Source organism: Drosophila biarmipes, chromosome 3L (assembly GCF_025231255.1).
Source record: "Drosophila biarmipes strain raj3 chromosome 3L, RU_DBia_V1.1, whole genome shotgun sequence".
In the NCBI taxonomy this organism is placed as follows: domain Eukaryota; kingdom Metazoa; phylum Arthropoda; class Insecta; order Diptera; family Drosophilidae; genus Drosophila; species Drosophila biarmipes.
Window position 1 is genome coordinate 15,063,278 of NC_066613.1, and position 18,539 is coordinate 15,081,816.

The 18,539-nt window shown below is 46.2% G+C and overlaps 3 protein-coding genes across 3 annotated transcripts in view; 1 reads left to right on the forward strand and 2 right to left on the reverse strand.

Annotated features, from left to right (window-relative positions):
• The first annotated feature begins 7,685 nt into the window (after positions 1–7,685).
• Positions 7,686–8,789, forward strand: LOC108028636 (peptidoglycan-recognition protein SD). Its single transcript, XM_017100560.3, has 2 exons — positions 7,686–8,375; positions 8,485–8,789. Exon 1 carries the CDS (start codon positions 7,755–7,757, stop codon positions 8,313–8,315), a length of 561 nt encoding a protein of 186 aa, XP_016956049.1. The 5' UTR covers positions 7,686–7,754; the 3' UTR covers positions 8,316–8,375; positions 8,485–8,789.
• On the reverse strand, positions 8,325–11,267 carry LOC108028635 (uncharacterized). The gene is made up of 3 exons (XM_017100558.3): positions 10,762–11,267; positions 9,984–10,610; positions 8,325–9,924 (listed from the first exon to the last, which is right to left on the reverse strand). Exons 2-3 carry the CDS (start codon positions 10,600–10,602, stop codon positions 8,816–8,818), a joined length of 1,728 nt encoding a protein of 575 aa, XP_016956047.1. The 5' UTR covers positions 10,603–10,610; positions 10,762–11,267; the 3' UTR covers positions 8,325–8,815.
• Positions 11,268–12,273: 1,006 nt separating this feature from the next.
• LOC108034828 (ankyrin-3) overlaps positions 12,274–18,539 on the reverse strand; it is a 70,546-nt gene continuing 64,280 nt past the window's right edge. The window contains exons 34-35 of the mRNA XM_050886459.1: positions 13,368–18,475; positions 12,274–13,190 (exon numbers count right to left, since the gene is read on the reverse strand). Coding sequence (XP_050742416.1) covers positions 13,494–18,475 — 4,982 coding nt within the window. The 3' untranslated portion in view covers positions 12,274–13,190; positions 13,368–13,493. The remainder of the gene's footprint in view (positions 13,191–13,367; positions 18,476–18,539) is intronic.

Here is an 18,539-nt window from a genome sequence, read left to right on the forward strand (position 1 = left end):
CATGCAGCGGACAAAATAATTCATCGCAAAAAAGCAGCGCTGATATATGATCGAGTGGCAGGGCAGGAAAAACAGCAGGAACACCATATTGCTCATTCAAATTCGCTGTGATATCAATTTATTTTTACGCTGTGGCGGCGACCTTTTTAGCCACAGCCACCACCCATAAATATGCCACCTCGCCACCGAGCTCCAGCCGCCTGATCGATGTGATTTCCGATTGCAGCCGGCAGTTTGCTCAATTCGTTTAATTTACATTTTGGTCAGCCCTTTCCGGTTTAATGGCCCTGTTTATTTATCAAATTATGCAACATAATTAATAATTATCGTGAAACGCTCACCAGCCGCTCCAAAAAGTCACTCGAACGGCGCTTCTTAAATTCTACTTGAGTGTCACTCACTTCTGCAAAGTTCGAAGCTTATTTTTGCAGAGTTCGACGCTCAACTGAGACTTGTTCGAATGAAACGCGTATTAAGTTGGAGTTGCGGGCTGGAAAAGGATTCAAACCTGGTCTGAATGCGGATTTCATTTGGGTTTGATTCGACATTGTATCCCCAATAGGTTCCACTCTTTGCTTTTACTCGAAATTAAACTCAGTTCCCCTGTATAAGTTGGAAGTGCTCCCTCACCACATTTGAGTGGTATCTCCTTACTTCTTTATATGTTTGCTATTAACCTATACAGAAGATAAGTGGTTCAATTTTAAAAAATAATCGTACTTAAATTACAATTTAGTTCTTGTTAAATATATTTTCAAGTTAGAAAAATTAAACGAAGCACTAAAATACCATTTTCCTCACATTGAGCTTAGGAAAGTAATAAAACCAATGCCATATACCCTTAACCAGCTTATGTATAAAATTCTGAAAAATATAATAACATATCTGGAGCACCAGACCTAGGGCTTGGAGTCCGAGACAAAACCTGGACTCATTTTTGCAGCTAGAATGCAATTAGGACACGCTTGCTTTGCAATTAACATGCTAACGAGACCAGGAGAAAAAGCCGGAAAAGCGTCTGAGAAAAATGGGTGCGAGGAGCAAGGTCAGGGAGGTGGGGCGAGCGGAGCTGCAGGGCCCTGTAATTGTAGAATTTGTAGTATCAGTGGTCTGGTTAGATGTGCAATAAATCATTTCAAATTCACTTTAGCACGCGCACGCAGCGAACTCGAGTTTTTCCAGGGGCGGAGGCGGCGGGGGAAAATGCACGCCACTTCCATGGCGATGGCAGGGCGAGGGCGTGGCCTAATGTTAAACTGAATGCTGGAATATTTACAAGCTTAAACTATGCGCATATTCAGAGTGAGAAGTTGAGGGAATTCGTTCGTATCGCTGAATAATGGAGTGGGGAGCCCGGCTCGCACAGGTGTTTCCCCAGGGAACTTCGACTCCTAATGCCAAGTACCCCCAATTCAGCCATGGAGCCCTTCTGGGTGCCCGTAATTCATGTTCACGCTCACCCGGAGCCATTATTGTGTTCCCATCCGTTGTTCTCCGCAAATTGGTAGTTCATTTCGAGCACATTTTGTGCCTGGCTGGTTATTAAATTGGTTTATAATTTATACGCTCGCGAACTCGCAATTTTGCGCATTTAATAAGGACAAATGTGAGGCGAGTGGGTCAATTTGGCAAAGGGGCCTGCGATCCCTGAGCTATGAGTGCTGCAGCGGTGCACTCCGATCGGGAGTGTGCTCATAGCCAACCCCCTTCCATCCCATCCCAAGGACCCTCTGCCATCTCCCTGACAACGACAAAGGGAAAGTTGCGCCATCTGCGCTGTAATAATTACTGGCAAAGCCTTAAATATTAAATTACACACTTATTTATTTTGGCCAGCTCCGTTCGGCTCGGTGGAGCTGGCCGAAGGACATCGACGCATCGCCATCGCCATAGCCATCGCCATGGCCATCGCCACTGCCGTGTCCTGTTCTCACGTACAATGTCCTTGTCCGTGGCTGCAGCTGTGGGCGGGAGCACGCAATGTCTTCGCCGGCTATTCAAATAGACGCACCCCTCCCCCAAACTGGCGTACTCCCAATCAGCCACTCAGGAACCCAGGAACTCAGGACTCTGGACGAGGGACGGAAGACGGAGGAGTACGGACCACGGACCACGGACCACGGACTTGTGACTGCGCCACTCTGGTGTTTACTTTGTGGTTATTTTGAGGCTACAAGTTGCAACTTTTACATTTACGAGAACGAGAGCAAACAGCAATAGCAACAGCAGCTATTGCCAGCCGGGAGTCGTCTGGAACGTCCCGATGCCAATTGCTCGAGGACACTGACAGGAAAGCCCTAAGAACCTCTGGAAAAGTAGATGACATCTTTAAATTTAAAAGAAATGCATTACACAAAAGGTGCTAACATCGTAAAACATTTCATAGAAAGGAAATACATTTTAGTCGTTCATTTTATATAATTTTAAATTAGATAAGACAGAAAAATAAGCTATTTATTTAATAAATTAGACATCTTTAAATTTAAAAGAAATGCATTACACAAAAAGTGCTGACATCGTAAAGCATTTCATAGAAATAATAATAGTAATATATTTAAGTCGTTCTTTTTATTTTAATTTTAAATAAGATAAGAGAGAAAAATAAATAAATAAATTTAATAAATTAAATGTTTTCCGACTCTAATATAATCGTAGCTGTATTAAATGCTTAAAAATTGGAAAATATTTCTTTAGGCTAAATTTTTATTTTTTTAAATTTACAATAATGTATGTAGATTTTAGGAATGAAAAATCATATTCAACATTTGTTTAAAAACTTTAAAGTTTTTTAATTTTATATGAATTTAGTTGCTAGTATCCTAGAACTACAATTTCAATAATTAAATACTAATAAAAACTAAGCAATTTTTGAAAGCTACAATTTTAAAAAGGCATTTTCTAGCGAATAGTCTTGTAATTTTTTCTCGTATAGGCACGCCCCCTCAATCCCCGCCCACTCAGATGCTACCTTAATCTAATGAAAATTAAATGGCTGACAGGGAGCATCGATTGGTAAGGGGCCCAGCTGCCTTAAAGTGTCCTTTCATTAGCCCAGTTCCGCCCGCTGCACGCGCCGCCCCCAGAAACCACCCACTGCCCCAGCCCCACCCCAGAAAGTGCAACTTAAATTTCAATGGGGCCGAGAAGTGGGCAAACTCGCTGCAGAGTCGGGCCGCACTGCCATGTCCGAGTGAACGAGCATGGCTGTGCTTCCGGCTCAGCACGCAGCGGCTTCCAGCTGTCTGCCAGCGTTTAAATCAAAATTAAACCCCGAAAATAAGCTGCAGTGGGAGGGGAGCTGGGGGTGGGGGTGCCGAGCAGCTGCCACTGGGACTGCAACCAAGCTGGACTGCAGCAATCAGGGCTCCAAGTCATTCGCCTCCTCGTTGCCATCGCCACACACTTGGCCAGTGTGTGTTCAAGTGGTTCTCAAAGATATTACGGAGAGTTCCATTGTACACGCTTATCGATGGGAGTTCGCACAGAACGCTTCACCTTTAATTGCAGCTTTATGGTTCATCTTATTTACTTCTTGTCTTGCAGCTAGGAAATGAGAAAAGCTAGGGGAAGGGGAGAGGCTTTACTGACTCAATAGTGAAGATAATTATATTATATTTAATTTAAAAATTCATTTTTCTGTATATAATCCGTTTTGGGTGCCATAAGTAGCTGGACCTTTGCAGGTCCACACTGCGTATACGTAATAAACGATTTCTTCGGTACCAATTGAGTTCGTAGCTAAATAAGTTCTTGAAAATGTAAAATAAACGTTCTTATATTTTTTACCAAAGCCAATAATTTAAATTAATCTAGAAAAGAATTTAATTCGCTTTATACAAGACAGTTCAAATAAATCAAGAAGTAAATTTGCTTTGCCTTTAGAAAAATTCGTTTAAATTAAAAATGAACTCCGAAAGCAGTGAATAATTTTTAGGTTGCCAATAAATAATATTTTATATATATATATATATATATGTATATATGTATTCTTATATTTTTCACCGAAGGGCAAATAATTTAAATTAATCTAGAAAAGAATTTCCTTTTTCAACAAGACAGTTAAAATAAATCAATAAATGTGTGCTTTGTCTATAGAATTCGTTTAAAGTGAATAATTTTTAGGTTGCCAATAAATAATATTCTTGATGATGCCCTATGACTCCCAGGACCTCCCACGCTGCGTATGCGTAACGTCGGGCTGGCGATGAGGAAAAGTGTGTGTGCATCCGAGGCGGCTTAATAAAAATAGATGAGTAAACTGGCATTAGACCGTCGCCCCACTTCGAGCGTTGCAAATTCAACTTTAAGCGTTTTGACGCTAAGTAGTTGATGGCAGCGCCAGCACCCCCATCCCAGCCAAGCAGCCCCTCGCAACCCTCTGGCTTTCCCCTGAAAATAGCACTGGCAACCACGATTGAGTGCGCTCCCACAATATTTCGCCAGCATATATCAAAAGTTATAGTTACAGAGTGGCCCCTGTATCGTGGGCTCCCCCAGTGCACTTCCTTCCGGCACTTTGACTGGCTGCCCCGCCTTTCGGGATCGGATCCTGGAAACTGGTTACTGGTTACTGGAAACTGGCTCCTGTCCCCAGCCCTACGACACGCATCCTAGAAGCCGAAAGTTGAAGTGTTTGTGAGGAGCAAAAGGGCCCGCAAATGTGCATGAAAACAGCTTACGGCAGCTCGAAAATTGCCGACAAGATGTCAGCAGGAGAAGAGTCGGTTTTTGGGACGACAAAACCGGCAGCGACCAAGGGTCCAGGACGACCACGAGGCTGCCTTACGCACATCGTTTGGCCTCTATAAGGCGTCATGTTGTTGCGCACATTTCTCGTGGCATATTAAAAATAGTGCGGCGAAAAGTGCAGTGTCAGAAGAGCCAAAGTGTGCACAAAAGACTGCAATTTCAGATGCATATTATAGTGCGAAGCCATATAAATGGCTGGGTTTTAAATATGATGCTGCAAAATGGAACTTCAGTAATTTATATGGGCTTATTTATGGGCTAATAACGGCTGGCCATTAGATGGGCTGAAAACAATGCATAAATTTTAAGTTTATGTTCAAGTGCTGAACAAATGATTATTTTAATTCCTAAAGGCATAATTTTGGTTAATGCAACGTTACTAAACAGCTCTTAAATAAAGCATTATTTGAAACTTTTTTAGTTTGTTGAACGGTTGGCTGTTAAGTAAAAATCACTAAATAAATCCATAAATAAATCACTAAATAAATCTCGAAATAAATCACTAAGTCAAACACCAAGACGGATCCCTAAAACATCACTAAATCATATCCAAAATGTTTTTATTTGTCCTTAAATCAGGCATTTATTCTTTTATTGATATTTGCCTTAAAGCTAATTTAGCCTTGGTAATTTATGAGTACAGATAGTAAATAGGTCACAGTTACATACCAACAAGTACTAAAGTGGTTATTAGTTACAGCTTAAGTTAAAGACTCCTTTAGAGCCTTGCAGGGCACTCTACCCCTCACCTAATAAAGCTAATTCCCTAGTCCATAGTTGTTTAAAATTCGCCCATTGGGTGACAGCCAAACCTGGGGAAACTTTAAGGCGGCCAGGAGGTTCCCAGCCCAAAACCGAACTCCTGCCGAGGGAACTTTATTCATTAGCGCATGGGGCGGAGGTGCCTGGGAATCCGAAAATATCAGGACACAAGTTGCGCGACTCGTAAACGAAATAAGTTTTCCCCTTTCTGCTCGAGTTCTTGTTATGGAATTTAAGCAAGTTGTCATAAAAATGTCGCCCCATTGACACGCCCCCTCCCCGGCTCGCATTGCGGGGGCGGAAGCCCGCAGAAGGAGGCGTCAGTCCGAGGCCGCACTGCAAAGTTCGCCGAAATCCAAATCCGCACTGTGGCTTGCAGTTGCAGGCAACTTTTGCTCTTTCCTGTTTCGTGGAAATGCGCCGGGGGCGGCGGGGCAAGGGGGGCGTGGCAGGCAGCAGATGTTGCTGAATTGCGTGCAACAAGAGTTGTTGTTAGCCGCAACTTTCCGGGCCTGCACGATTGACACCTTTTGGGATCCTGCGACAGCTTTAACGGAGCCTGCAGCTTGATTTGTGTGCTGCCCAGAGCTGAAGGCCTACGCCGAGTTTTCCCTCCAAGTTTCCCAGCAATTCAAGCGACATGGTGCTAGCAACACAGGGGAAAGTGGCAAATGGAGAGTGGAAAATGGAGAGGAAAACTAAACGTGCCCAATGCGAGATTCTGCGAGAATTCGCATAAAAACTTTCGCCCTAAACTTGTGCGAGTTCTTTTAATTTTAATTAAACGGATGAGCAGCAATTAGCGAAATAAATCTGACAATTTTGCAAATGAGCCAGCTTGGCGCCCTCGTCGTCGTCGTCGCCGAAAATTGCAGATTAAATTGAGGCTGGGACTTGGAAAAAAATATGTTTTCCCGCTGGGGATATTTTGAAAATCGAATAAGCATACAACAAGCTATTTTGGGCGTCCCCAGAAGCCACTTAAAATCAAGTTAACGGCCGCGGACAAGGGTTTTTCCCGCTGCCAGCTGGCTTTTCCAGCCGCGCATAGTTTTGGCCTCGGTTTTGGCCCGGCTTTTTGGCCTTCTGGCCCTCTGGCCCCCCCGGCTGTTGCGGCTTTGCTCGCCGCCTCCTTTTCCATCGCACTTTATATTCATTTTGGCTCTTAATTGAGGGCGCTTACTTGCATTTTCGTTGTCACTTTGCGACTTCACTTCCTCATCAGGCCCTCGCTCGGGCATAATGGCCTGCACTCCGCATTGTTTTTTGCGATTTTGCATTTAATTGCAAAAGTTTTTTAATTAAATCACTGCCTGGAACATCTGTGTCAAGTCGAGGCTTTCGGGGCTCGTATGAACTTTATGGAATGTATCGAGGGCCTAATGCCAGTGGGAGAGTTCGGAAATGCGGTGATATTTTAATATATATTTTTTAAAATTTTATATCAATTACTTCACCTATCCCCACTTCTAGGATTTTTAATTTGAAGAGTTATTACAAACTGTGTCTCCTATTTTTGTTGCATTGTTTGTATCAATTTAATTACATTTTACAAATATTAATACTAATCTATTTTACTGTATACAAAAAAATAGGAAAAAATATCAAGGATATCTTTAAAAATGTTTCAGTAGGTTCATCACTCTACTGTCTCTAATAAGCTGAAGGGAGAATACAGATTTAGCCGAACGAATTATGGAATAAAATAAATTTTACTTTAAATTTACTGCTTTAAAAACATTCTTTAATTTTAAAAATGCTCTAGTCGTACATAAAAGATACAATTTTATTTCGGACATTACTATTTATCGTCTAGTTTTTACACAAACTTCCGCTCCCCCAGCGAAATGAAATCATCACCTCCTACCCATATTATACACTTTTTCTCTACTTACAATTTGTGGTTATTTGGTACTTCCAATATTGGGGGAATCCATTTCTAACCAAAATCCCCTTACTTTCATAATCTTAGGGGTTTTTACCCCACATATACCTACCCACTCATAAGTGTTTTACGGAACATATGTAAGATAAATTTAATGGTGTTTCTATAAATCAAAGTATGGAAGTAGTTGATGAACCGTCTTCTTCGCATTCCCAAGCCTTGCCAAGAAAAACCCCCTCATCTGAAGTACATACAAGCTAATGTGTATGGGGTCTAGGGGGCACACGCCTTATCAGCGCAAATAACTGCCGCACCGATCCGGGTCCGAACTCAGTCGGAAGACAGAAACTTAGGTGGAATGACTTGGATCGCTGTGCTCGTTGTTTGCCTCGCGGCAATTGCTGTCCAGGGGGAAGTACCGATAGTGACGAGGGCCGAGTGGAACGCCCGACCCGCGAGCGGACCCATGGACAGCATGGAGACTCCCTTACCCCGGGCTGTGATCGCCCATACCGCCGGCGGAGGCTGCACGGACGATGTCTCCTGCTCCCAGCAAATGCGCAATCTGCAAAACTTCCAGATGTCCAGACAGAAGTTCTCTGACATTGCGTATCACTACCTGGTCGGAGGTAATGGCAAGGTGTACGCGGGCAGGAGTCCAAGCCAGAAGGGAGCGTTCGCCGCCCCCAACAATGAGGGATCGTTGGGCATTGCTTTCATTGGGAACTTCGAGGAACAGGCGCCCACCCAAGAGGCCTTGGATGCCGCCAAGAAGCTGATCGAACACGCTGTGAAAGAGTCTCAGCTGGGGGAGAACTACAAGCTATTGGGGCATCGCCAAGTCAGTGCCACCCGGAGTCCCGGAGAAGCACTCTACACCCTCATTCAACAATGGCCTCACTGGTCTGAGCAAATATAACGCATACAATTTATTCCTTAAGGATTCGACACGTAAAGACCACTCCTTACACATTTATTTGTAAATATAATTATGTATAATTTGTTTTTTTGCTTAAATACGAATACTAAAATTTTAATTTTGTTGATCTGTTTCCGATGTACTTCGTCGACTTCGCACATTTTGTCAGCTGCCGCCTTTTTGCCCGGCCCAATTGAGGGGCCTGCTCCCCGGGAGCAGTGCACTGGGCCACTATAGAGATTTGAGACATCACATAGCATCGTTCACCGAACCGGAACTTCCGCAAGAAACTAAGCTAACTATACAGAACCCTAGATGAAGCACGGAACGTAGATGGAACGAACGTGAACGTAATCGTAATGGTATGCAGAGAAGAATGCGCCAAACGAGAGGTAAACAAGAGTCGGCAACGTGGCAACACATGCTGTTACAGATTACAGATTTAGAAAATATAAAACAAGGAACTATACAAAATTCGTAAAGTACTTAGGTAAATTGCACTAATATAAACTCCCGTTCGAGCTGCCGCTCGCACTGTCTGTGCTGCCGCCCAGTCCGCCGTTTCCGCTCATGTTGCCGTTGCCAATTCCGATGCCCATGCCCATGCCGCCTCCGTTGCCGCCCTGCTGGCCAAAGTCCAGCTGGAGCAGCCAGTCCCGCTTGGCCAGTCCCTCGGGCGTCTCGCCGCGCTGCGTGCACAGCGGCTGGAAGCAGGTGGTCAGTCCGACGCTGGGCGTGAACTCCGCTCGCTCGCGCAGCTCCTCCTCGGTGGCCAGCATGATGCAATCGTCGTCAATCTCATCGCTATCGACGCTGTAGGCCGCCGCCAGTTGCTGCTGCTCTGCCCTCTGTTGCACAATGCTGTCGCTGGTGCGCCGGAAGGAGTCGTCCGTCTTGCGCAGGAAATTGTACAGCGCCACACAGCCGAGCACCACTTCGCGGATGTGCTTGTCACTGATGCGCAGCGGCTGCGCCAGAATGGGGAACATGTTGCAGAGTATCCGCATCGTTTGGTCCGCATGGGCGTTGACCTGCTCCAGGGCCTCCAGGACAGCCCGATCCTTGGGCAGGTTGCGTGTGGTCACCAGATACGAGGTGGCTGGCAGTACTGAGTCGCCAGCGAAGTAATAGCCTTGTCGGTCCATCTCCGCCGACTGTTGTTCCTCCAAAGCGTGCATCTTGTGCCTGATCAGCTCGACGGCAGTGGTCTGGTTATAGATGTCGTTGGGCCGGCTGCTCGCCGCCCGTTCCACCTTTGCGTACTGGAAATTGTTGTCGGCATCGACGATGCCCGTAAAGATGACGGTCGCCCGCTTGCGATCGTCGCCAGCGGCGGAAGCGCTGCTCGCCGCTCCGGAATTCGAACCGGACCCCGAGCCGGAGCCCTGGAGCTGGATGCTGCGCATGAACAGGTTGCCCACACAGTGGGGCAGGTTGTGCTTGCGCTCCATCTCCTCGGCGGCGATGCGCCACTGATCGTCAGTCTTTGGTAGTGTCACGTATTGGTCCTTGAGGTGCTCGTAGAAGCCCAGACAGATATTGGCAATCATTTCGTTTATCACAAATTTCGAGGCACGGAAGCAGTAGTTTCGACAAGAATGTACTTCACCTAAATAGGGGTTTTCAGTATAATTGTGGCAAATGTATTGCAGGGCTTTTAATACTCACCCGTTGCCAAATACTTGAGCGTTATGGCCAGCCGCTCCTCGGCGCTGAAGGACTTCTTCTTGCGCTGAGGCGCATACTGGCTAATGATGGGCTCCAGCTTTTGCACCAGATACCGAAACTGGCTCTCAGTTATGGCTAGGAAGTAATTCAAGTGGTAGCACTCGTCCTTCCGCGACTGCAGCTCACTTAGCAGGTTCTCCTTGCTGAGGAACTCGGCCTGGTTCTTGCGCAGCCACTCCTTGGTCCACTCGAGTCGTCTCCGCGTGTTGAGTATGCCGGCCAGGTCGAGAGCGCTGATCTTGGAGGTCTGGGGTCTGGACAGAACCGAGGTTCTAGCGGCTCCGCCCACTCCGCCCGACGGGCCAGCTCCGCTCGTTGCCTGGGCTTCCAACGATGTCACTCCAGCGCCAGGGGCGTTGCCTTCGTTGCTATTATCCTGCGTGACCCCAATCGCGGGCTGGGCCACGCCCACAGCTGCGGAGCTGGCCAGTTGATGGCCCGCGGAGGCTGTCACTCCGCCAGATCCTCCAGCAGTTGCACCCAATCCGCCGGAACCACTACGATTGCCACCATCGCGTTCACGAAGCACGCCAATAACCTTTAACTTGATTTTGTCCATGGAGCAGCCTGCGAAGAAAAACGTATCGCCAGATTGTACTATAATCCCAGGTCGACCTAGAATCTATAGCTATATGGCCGTATAGCCGCACCCCACTTTTCGGCCCCCGATTTTCGCCCACTCGTCGTGTGTTTTGTGCAACAAATCGATTTTACTCACCCTCCCAACCACCCGTTCCTTGCGATGGTGTGTATAACCAGTTTCGGATGTTCGGGGGAATACGTTTTTACCACCGCCTGGGTTGTATAATTAGAAATATCCGTCGCAGCACTGTGCGTCTGCCTCAGCTGCTCTTCCCTGGCTGGTTTTTTGGGCGTTTATCGGTTCCGGACTGGCACGTACACCTCATAAGTACACCGAAGAGTACCCAAGAAAAATCCGATGCCAATACGAAAATGCAGCCATCAGCAGCGACAACAACAACAACAACAACAACGCAGCAGCAGCAGCAGCCGAACGTCGACAACTTTCGGGGGCCAGGAATCCCGTGGAGGCCAGCCAAGGAGTTTTCCGGCCAGTTGGCGCTTTTCCGAATCCGATTTTCCTCGGCCCAGCTCACCTGCGATGCGGCTATCACTTGACCAAAAACCACATTTTCCCCAATTCTTTCTTTTTTCCAATTTTTTCCTTTTTGCCCTCCCCCAGTGTGCCCGCTCGGTTCTATACCATTGCCAGTCGTTCGAATATACCAAAAATACCATTTTCATTAGATATACCAACAGCAGCGGAGACACAACCCTGGTATTTTGGGGTGACCGTTTGGGAATTTGTACCGGCGTGTATGACATGGTGACGAACGACTTGAATTTTAAATATTATTTTCTTAAATAATAAATTTGTTGAATTTGTCTATTTTTATTACGGAAGACGACTAAAATTAAACATTTTCAGGTTTCAATGGTTGGAAGTTAGACTACGATATCATTGAGGAATGACATTCCCCATTTTGACAATCAACAATATTTAGGTCCAAAAATCATACTTTTATAAGCGTTTTTTAACCGACTCAAGTCGCACAGAAAAAAGACCGACTGTTTTGAACAGCTTACCAAAAATAGTAAAAATCCTTTTTAATTAAACAAAATTTTCTCACCAATTTTTCTTTTCTTTTAAGGTGTTACCACTTTTTAGAGAAAAATGGCAATCAAATTACTTAGGTTTAATTGCAAAGAGTTCGGAAATTAAACTAGCTCAACGAAGTACGACACTTCATTCCCAGCTTTATTAGTGTTATGCCAGCCAAAACATTGACTTTTAAAAGTGGTAAAAGTGATTCAAATTTTAGTCAAAAAATCTTTTTTAATAAGGGTTTTTTAATTGTACTTTAGCCAAATTAAGTCGTACAGAAAAAAGACCGGCTGTTTTAAACAGCTTACAACAAATGCAAACAATCCTCATCACTCTTAGAAAAATTTATTTTTTTTTTTTTAGAAAATCAGCCAAATTAAAAATATTTAGGGTTGAATGCAAAGAGATTGGAAATTAAACTGCGAGCTCAACAGGCACGACATTCCTAATTCCGACCTTTATTAGCATTATACCTGCCAAAACACTGACTTTTAAGGTTAGTTAAAGTGATTCATATTGAGGCACGACATTTACCAAACAAACGAGTTCGAAACCCCAAAATGTGTCCTTGTTCCTTTATATATTAAAATCCCAAACAGCAAATTTTATTAAGCATTTTATTTGGTTATCATACGCGTGTGGGTTTACAATACAATAATGTTATTTTTTTTAATATTTCTTGTATGTTTTTAACACAAATATTATTTTTATTTATATCCCATTACAGTGGTGATGCTAAAACGTTTAAATCCTTTCAATAAGTAGGTTCTTGACGAATACTCGTTCACGTAAGATGTGCTTTACGAAAATTAGCGATACATTTCATGGCTCTTTGTGGTATTTCTAAGTGAATTAATTTCATATCTGTTAGTACATATATTTTTTAAATTTGATCTATGCATTTTTTTTCAGGTTGTATATTTATGTATATTTCACTGTTAAAAATGCAAGCGAAAAAATTTGCTTGGTTCTTGTAAAAAATGAGACTTTAAAAGCATTTCACTTGCCAGGCATCGGCTATTTCATTACGTCCCCTTTTCACATGCGTTTGTATAATTGCTTAAATTAAACTACAATAATAAGCGATTCATTTAATAATAAGTATCCTTCGTACATGTACATATATAATAACTACATCAAATTAAAAGCAAAGGATTTTTTCATTACCACGCTCTAGCACAAAAGATTTCTGTTTCTGTTTTAGTTTTAGTTAATTTTTAAACATTAAAGCCAATAAGAAAATGCGTTGAACGGCTTATGCTTGCCATGTTCATATTCGTATGCATGTTTGCGATTTTATAGTTTTTATAAATATATAAAATATATATATTTGCCTTTAAAAACTCGGGTATGCACTTCAATATCATTAAAAATGTGTGTGTGTATGAGAATGTCAAATTTGCTAATTAATAAATCCCTCTGGCTGTTCGATTTGAAATCGGTGATGTTCAGAGCCGGTGAAGATGCGTTCCCCGGCCACAGATTAATCCATTAGTGCAGCGCCTAGAAGAGCGCCTTGTCTGGAAAAACAAGAGAAGAAAAGTCTCGTTGAGAAAAGTCAGGTCGGGGTCTAAGTGGGGCGGCGAGTATTGCTTTTCTCTGTCAAAGTTGAGCTCTGCTTCTAAGTCGAAGACCAAGTAAAGACACAAAACAAAAGTAAAACGAAAAGCCGCGCAGCCTTGCCGTGTGATGCTTACCTAGCCGAATTTTCTATGTCACCGTTCAAGCCCCATTTTCATATAGGATTACGCGTGACTTCTTCTATATCTCTCTGTTTCTCCCTCTCTTTTTTTCTCTCTCTCTCTCTCAAGCCCCTGTGGCGCTTACTGGCCTTGGTGCGGCTTCTTCGCGGGATCGTGTCCTTCGTCCTCGACCACCGTGGACTCATCGTGGGACCAAAAACTGGCCGACATTTGCGACGACGACATGCCACCCACACCAGGGAACGAATCCTCCATTAGAGTGCTGGATGCACAGCTCGTGACGCTCCCGGACATCTGGGAGTTACCAGCACTGGTCTGGTAGGTGGCCGTTGTGCCAGCCGAACTGGTGGTTTGTTCTATGCAGAGGTTGAGGGAATCCACCGATACGTCCTTCGACATTCCGGACTCATCCAGCGGGAGCTCCTGAATGCCACCGCCCACGGTCGTTGTTGTGGTTATCACCCTGGTCACCGTGTGCTCGTGTCCATCGGCATCCGTGCTGGTGGTGGTGGTGGTTGTGGTCGTGGTCAGCCCATCACCCAGTGTCACCCCTCCGCCGCTGACGAACTTGCTCATCAGGTCCAATTGCTCGTCGCCAAAGGACTCGATGCTCTCCTGACGTGAGTGCCGCTTGTCGATCTCCAGGGAGTCAATGTCCGATCTCGTGGTGGCATCCTTGGAAATGTCAAAGCTCTCTATGCTGCTGGTCATCATGTCGTGACTCTTGCTAATCTCCATGCTATCAATGCTGTCCTTCTCCGAGTCCTGGCTGTCGATCTTCGACTTGGGCTCCAACTCCGTGGTGCTCATGTCGGTGACTTTCACTTGGGCAGATCCCTCATCCCGCTCTAACTTGTGCTTGAGCAGGGCTTCGATGTTCTCCGCCTGACTGGAGGGCACCACTTCGGTGCGGGTTACGGTTCGTGTGACCTTGGTCACCACCACATTACCCGTGGCTCCCTTGTCACTGCCATTGGACTTGTTGGACTCGTCAGAGCGAGAAAGCAGCGCGGCTTCCTCCCGGGCCTTGATCTCTATCAGGTGGGCTTCAATGCAGGCATTCTCAAGGCCCTCGAAGTCCTTGAGACTGGAGACCGATACATCGTCACCAGGGGCGGCTCCACTGGCACTGTGGCGAACCACATAGCGGCGGGTGAAACTTCCGTTGCTGGAGTCTGTGGAGCCTTGGTGGGTGCGATTCCGATTCTCTAGGGAAATGGCCTGCTCCAGGGACTCGAACTCCTGCAGACTACTCATTGAGACGTCGTCGTGCTCGCCACGGGAATGATAACGACGAGCTGCCACATCGTACTCCGGCGTGCTGGAGAAGGAGTCTTTGAAACTGCTGATGCGACTGCTGCCCACCTCGAACTCGCCGTCTTCCTCCTTAATGTCCTCCAGTACGGCTCCGGCTAGATCGTAAGGATACCGCAGTTGGTTATCTGTCAACTGCATCTCAACCCAACGTTTGTTGGCCGCTGCAGTTTCGCTGGAGTCGCTCTCCTCCTGCTGCTCGCTACTGCTGCTGGCTCCCGTCGGTGGGCTTTCCTCGAACTCGAAGTTCAGATCGTCCTTGTAGAGTTGTGAGCCCAGCTTGGGATCTGCTGGCGCTGACTTGATGATGATCTTTTCAACGTCTTCGTCGTGCTTCTGCTCGTACTTCGTTGGCTTAATTTTGATGCTCTGACCTCCAAGGTCGACCTCGTTGGCCTCCTTCGCCACTTCCTCAATGATCACAAACTCATCCGAGATATCGGGCTGTTCAACCATTTCGAAGGAGTCTGGCGAATCGGGAGCCCTGCGATCATCGTATTCGGCTCCAACTTCAGCCCGCTTTAGCTCTTCGAGCTTCTGGCGGTACTGTTCTTGCACTCTTCTTTGAAAGTCCTGCTCCTTCTCCTCGGCCTTGGCCTTTTGGTAAACGGCGGTATCGCTGGCCTTGTGCAACTCCTCCTCGGTGCGAACTTTGTACAGAATCTTTTCGGGGAACTCGTCGGTCTCCTCCTCCAAGATTGGCGACTTGATGTCCTCAGTGACCATTATGTCGGGTATGTTCGAGTAGTCTTGCATGTTCTGCGAAGGTCGACGTTCTTCGATCATAGCTGCTTCTGCCTCCAGCTCCTCGGTGGCACTGTCCTCCACGATTACCTCGGCCACCAGCTGGGATGGGGTAAACGGACGCTTCTCAAGCTCGCCACTGTGATCCATTTCGGCTGCAGCCTGCTTTTTCTTTTTACTCTTTCGTTCTTTGGGAGAACGGAACTGCCGGGCATATTCCGACTCGTAGGGATCCGTGTCGGACTCGCTTTCTGATTCCTTGCCTTCGCCCAGAAGGGCTACCTCCTTGTCCAAGTTCTTCAACGCATCCCCTGAGATGCTCTCATTTCGCTTGTGCCCACGACGTTTTGATTCTCCTCCTGGTGGTGTACTGGCGTTAGAATCCTGTGGCGAATGCTCCTTGCTCTCCATTTCCAGCATAAATGTGGCGTCTTCGGGTACTGAGGCAGATGGAATCGACTCATCATGGCCATACTGGAAACCTTCAATCCCAGTCAGCGAGGAAGATCCCGCCGATCCGATAACATCATCAAAGTTCTCTACGACAGTATCAATGTTAGATGTGCTGGACATGCTAACCGAAAGAATGCTGCCTTCGTCTAGGCTTGAGGCTAGTTTGGACTCGTCAATGGACCGACGTGGGTCTCCATGATATAACAGGATATCTTCGCCCTTTTCGCTTTCCCGCGGGCTATCTGCCTTGCTGTCTTCCAGAGGATAGGCTAAGCCCCACGTGCGTTCCGCCTCCTTTGGCTTAGGATATTCCTCGATCTGCACAACCTCGACGGGCAGTGGCTCTTCTTCCTCAGGCTTGGGCTTGAAAATCATTTCCTGGGATCGTTTCATCAGGCTCTGCTGTTCGCTGGTTGGATAAGCAGTTCCAGGCAGTTCAATGCTCTCATCACTGTCCTCGTCATCAGCCCGAAGATCGCGCAGCCGCGACATCTCGTCAGCTTCGAAAGCATCTGCTTCAGCGGAAGAGGCCACCAGTGTCTCTGACAGTTCAGAAACATCAATGCTGGCAAAGTTGGCAGAAGTCTCTGAATGAGAATCTAAACTACTACTGCCAAGGGTACTGACTGCACTAATATATTCGGTTCCCTCTGTACGACCAGTAGTGCTGAATTCCCGGGCAGTTTGGTACTCACTTGAGGTGCCAGTACCTGTGCCAGTGCCTGTCATTAAGTTTTCCATATCTGAGGACAGAGGTCGACTCTGGGTCCTGTCGAAGCTCTTGTGGAAACTCTCACTGGAGCTTGAGGTGTCTACATCGGGAATAGACCAACGGTTGATGGAATCCGGCGATGACTCGGTCTTTAGACGATGTACCACCACATCGATTGGCTTTATGGATTGATCGGAAGAGAGCTCCTCAAATGTGCTAGTGGTGATTGATTTGTCAGTAGCAACTTCTTCTGCTACCACACTAGCAATGGCCAACTTTTCGGAGTAGTAATCTTCCATAGAGCTGAAGTCTTCTGCGGTTTCAGTGGAAACGAAGCCCAGGGAGGCTTGCTCCTCCTTTGCCATGTGCTCTTCCATGGAGCTTAACTCTTCAGCTGTACCAGTGGAAATAAAACCTAGGGAGCCATGATCATCACGCCTCTCCCCCCTGCCAAAAACATCCTGGGAATAGTGAGCCATCGCTGCTTGCTTGTTGAGGGTCTCTTTGATTGTTGTATCGAACAGACCTTCGGGAGGCTGTGTACTATCTATTGTTGAAGTTTGCATGCTTCCCTCGGGTATGCCAATAAATGATGATATATCCTCGATCTCAGTAGTGGTAAATCCTAATTCAGATTGTGTCTTCTCGATGGAATCTTTGGTTTCCAACGGGCTCATGTGCTCACTTCTCTGCACAGATTCATGCTCTTCGGCAAGAATTTCACCTACAATAGATTTATCCATCGTATTCTTTATGTCCTTTTCTTGAGGTTGCTGAGGCGAATGAACTACTTTTGGCTTTCCCGCAGTTGGAATTTCCTTCTCTGATGTTTCCCACTCACTCTTTTCCAATGGCAGTTCAAATCGATCGGTGGAAGCAGTCTTGTCGGAGATTGTATTTACTATTTCCGGAATCTCCTTGCTGGACTCATCGGGATCTTCGCTGCTGGAAGGAGCTATTTCAATAATGGCACGACCACTGGATCCGGTCGACGTGGTTAAGCTTTCCTCAGTTGTCACCTTGGAAAGTTTCGGTTCCCCTGTCTTCTCCTTATCGGCATTCTCAAATTCGAGTATATCATTTCTGGTTTCCGAACCTTGTCTGATTATCTTGCTGTCCACTGCAGCAGCATCGTCGGACTTCATTGTTACATACTCCTTGAAAACATCGTTGGCCTCGTCAGAATCGACAGATACCTCCTTCATTAAAGAAATATCCTTGGCATCGATACCAATTTCGCCCTGAGCTTCTTCCTCTTGCGGCGTAACACTGGCGGATCTTGTGGAGGTTTTGATGATAACATTACGGCTAGATTCCCCAATATAAAAGCTAGTGGTCTTTTCGGCGCCCTCCGACTTCTCAGTGTCAGCATCATCGACGGAAATTTCACTTGTTGGCTCAAAGCTTTCGGTGTGGTCCTCTGAAGCAGTAGTGGTGGTGGTGACTATGTCACGTAATTGGGATCGAATCGAGAGCTCCGTGGAAGGCTCGTCTGTCTTGGAAATATCCTCGGTAAATTCAAAGCTCCTCAGACTAATGCTATCGGACTGCTCAGCTAGGGCAGCTAGGTTCTCGAAGGGTTCCGTGTGCTTGATGGGAGCTCGTGGCTTCGGAACCGGTGCGGCGGCATCAAAACTTAGATCAATCGGTATTTCGGATTTCGGCGCTGGGCCAGGAATGGTAGTGCTATCAGTGCCTTCAGAGACTGGGGAGCTTGCTTTGAGTACTCGTGGTTTTGGTGTGGGTGTATCGTGGCTGGTGGTAGTGAATGCATTGGATTCTACCGTCGGCTCAGTTTCGGTTTTGGTTTCCGATTCTTTCGACGGTGGTACGGGAGTGGTTTCGGTTTCACTTGAGTTTGGTAAATCGCCGCCTGTTTCTACAAAACAATAGGTGTGAAAACGAAAGCAATTTTAAAAGTGTTGTGAAAGTCGAGAACAGAA

Bases quoted from the DNA above. Each gene is read 5' to 3' on its own strand.
- LOC108028635 (XM_017100558.3), bottom strand. From the start codon at position 10,602: ATGGACAAAATCAAGTTAAAGGTTATTGGCGTGCTTCGTGAACGCGAT. The intron at 9,925-9,983 runs GTGAGTATTAAA...ACCCCTATTTAG, and splicing joins GCTCAAGTATTTGGCAACGG to GTGAAGTACATTCTTGTCGA.
- LOC108028636 (XM_017100560.3), top strand. From the start codon at position 7,755: ATGACTTGGATCGCTGTGCTCGTTGTTTGCCTCGCGGCAATTGCTGTC.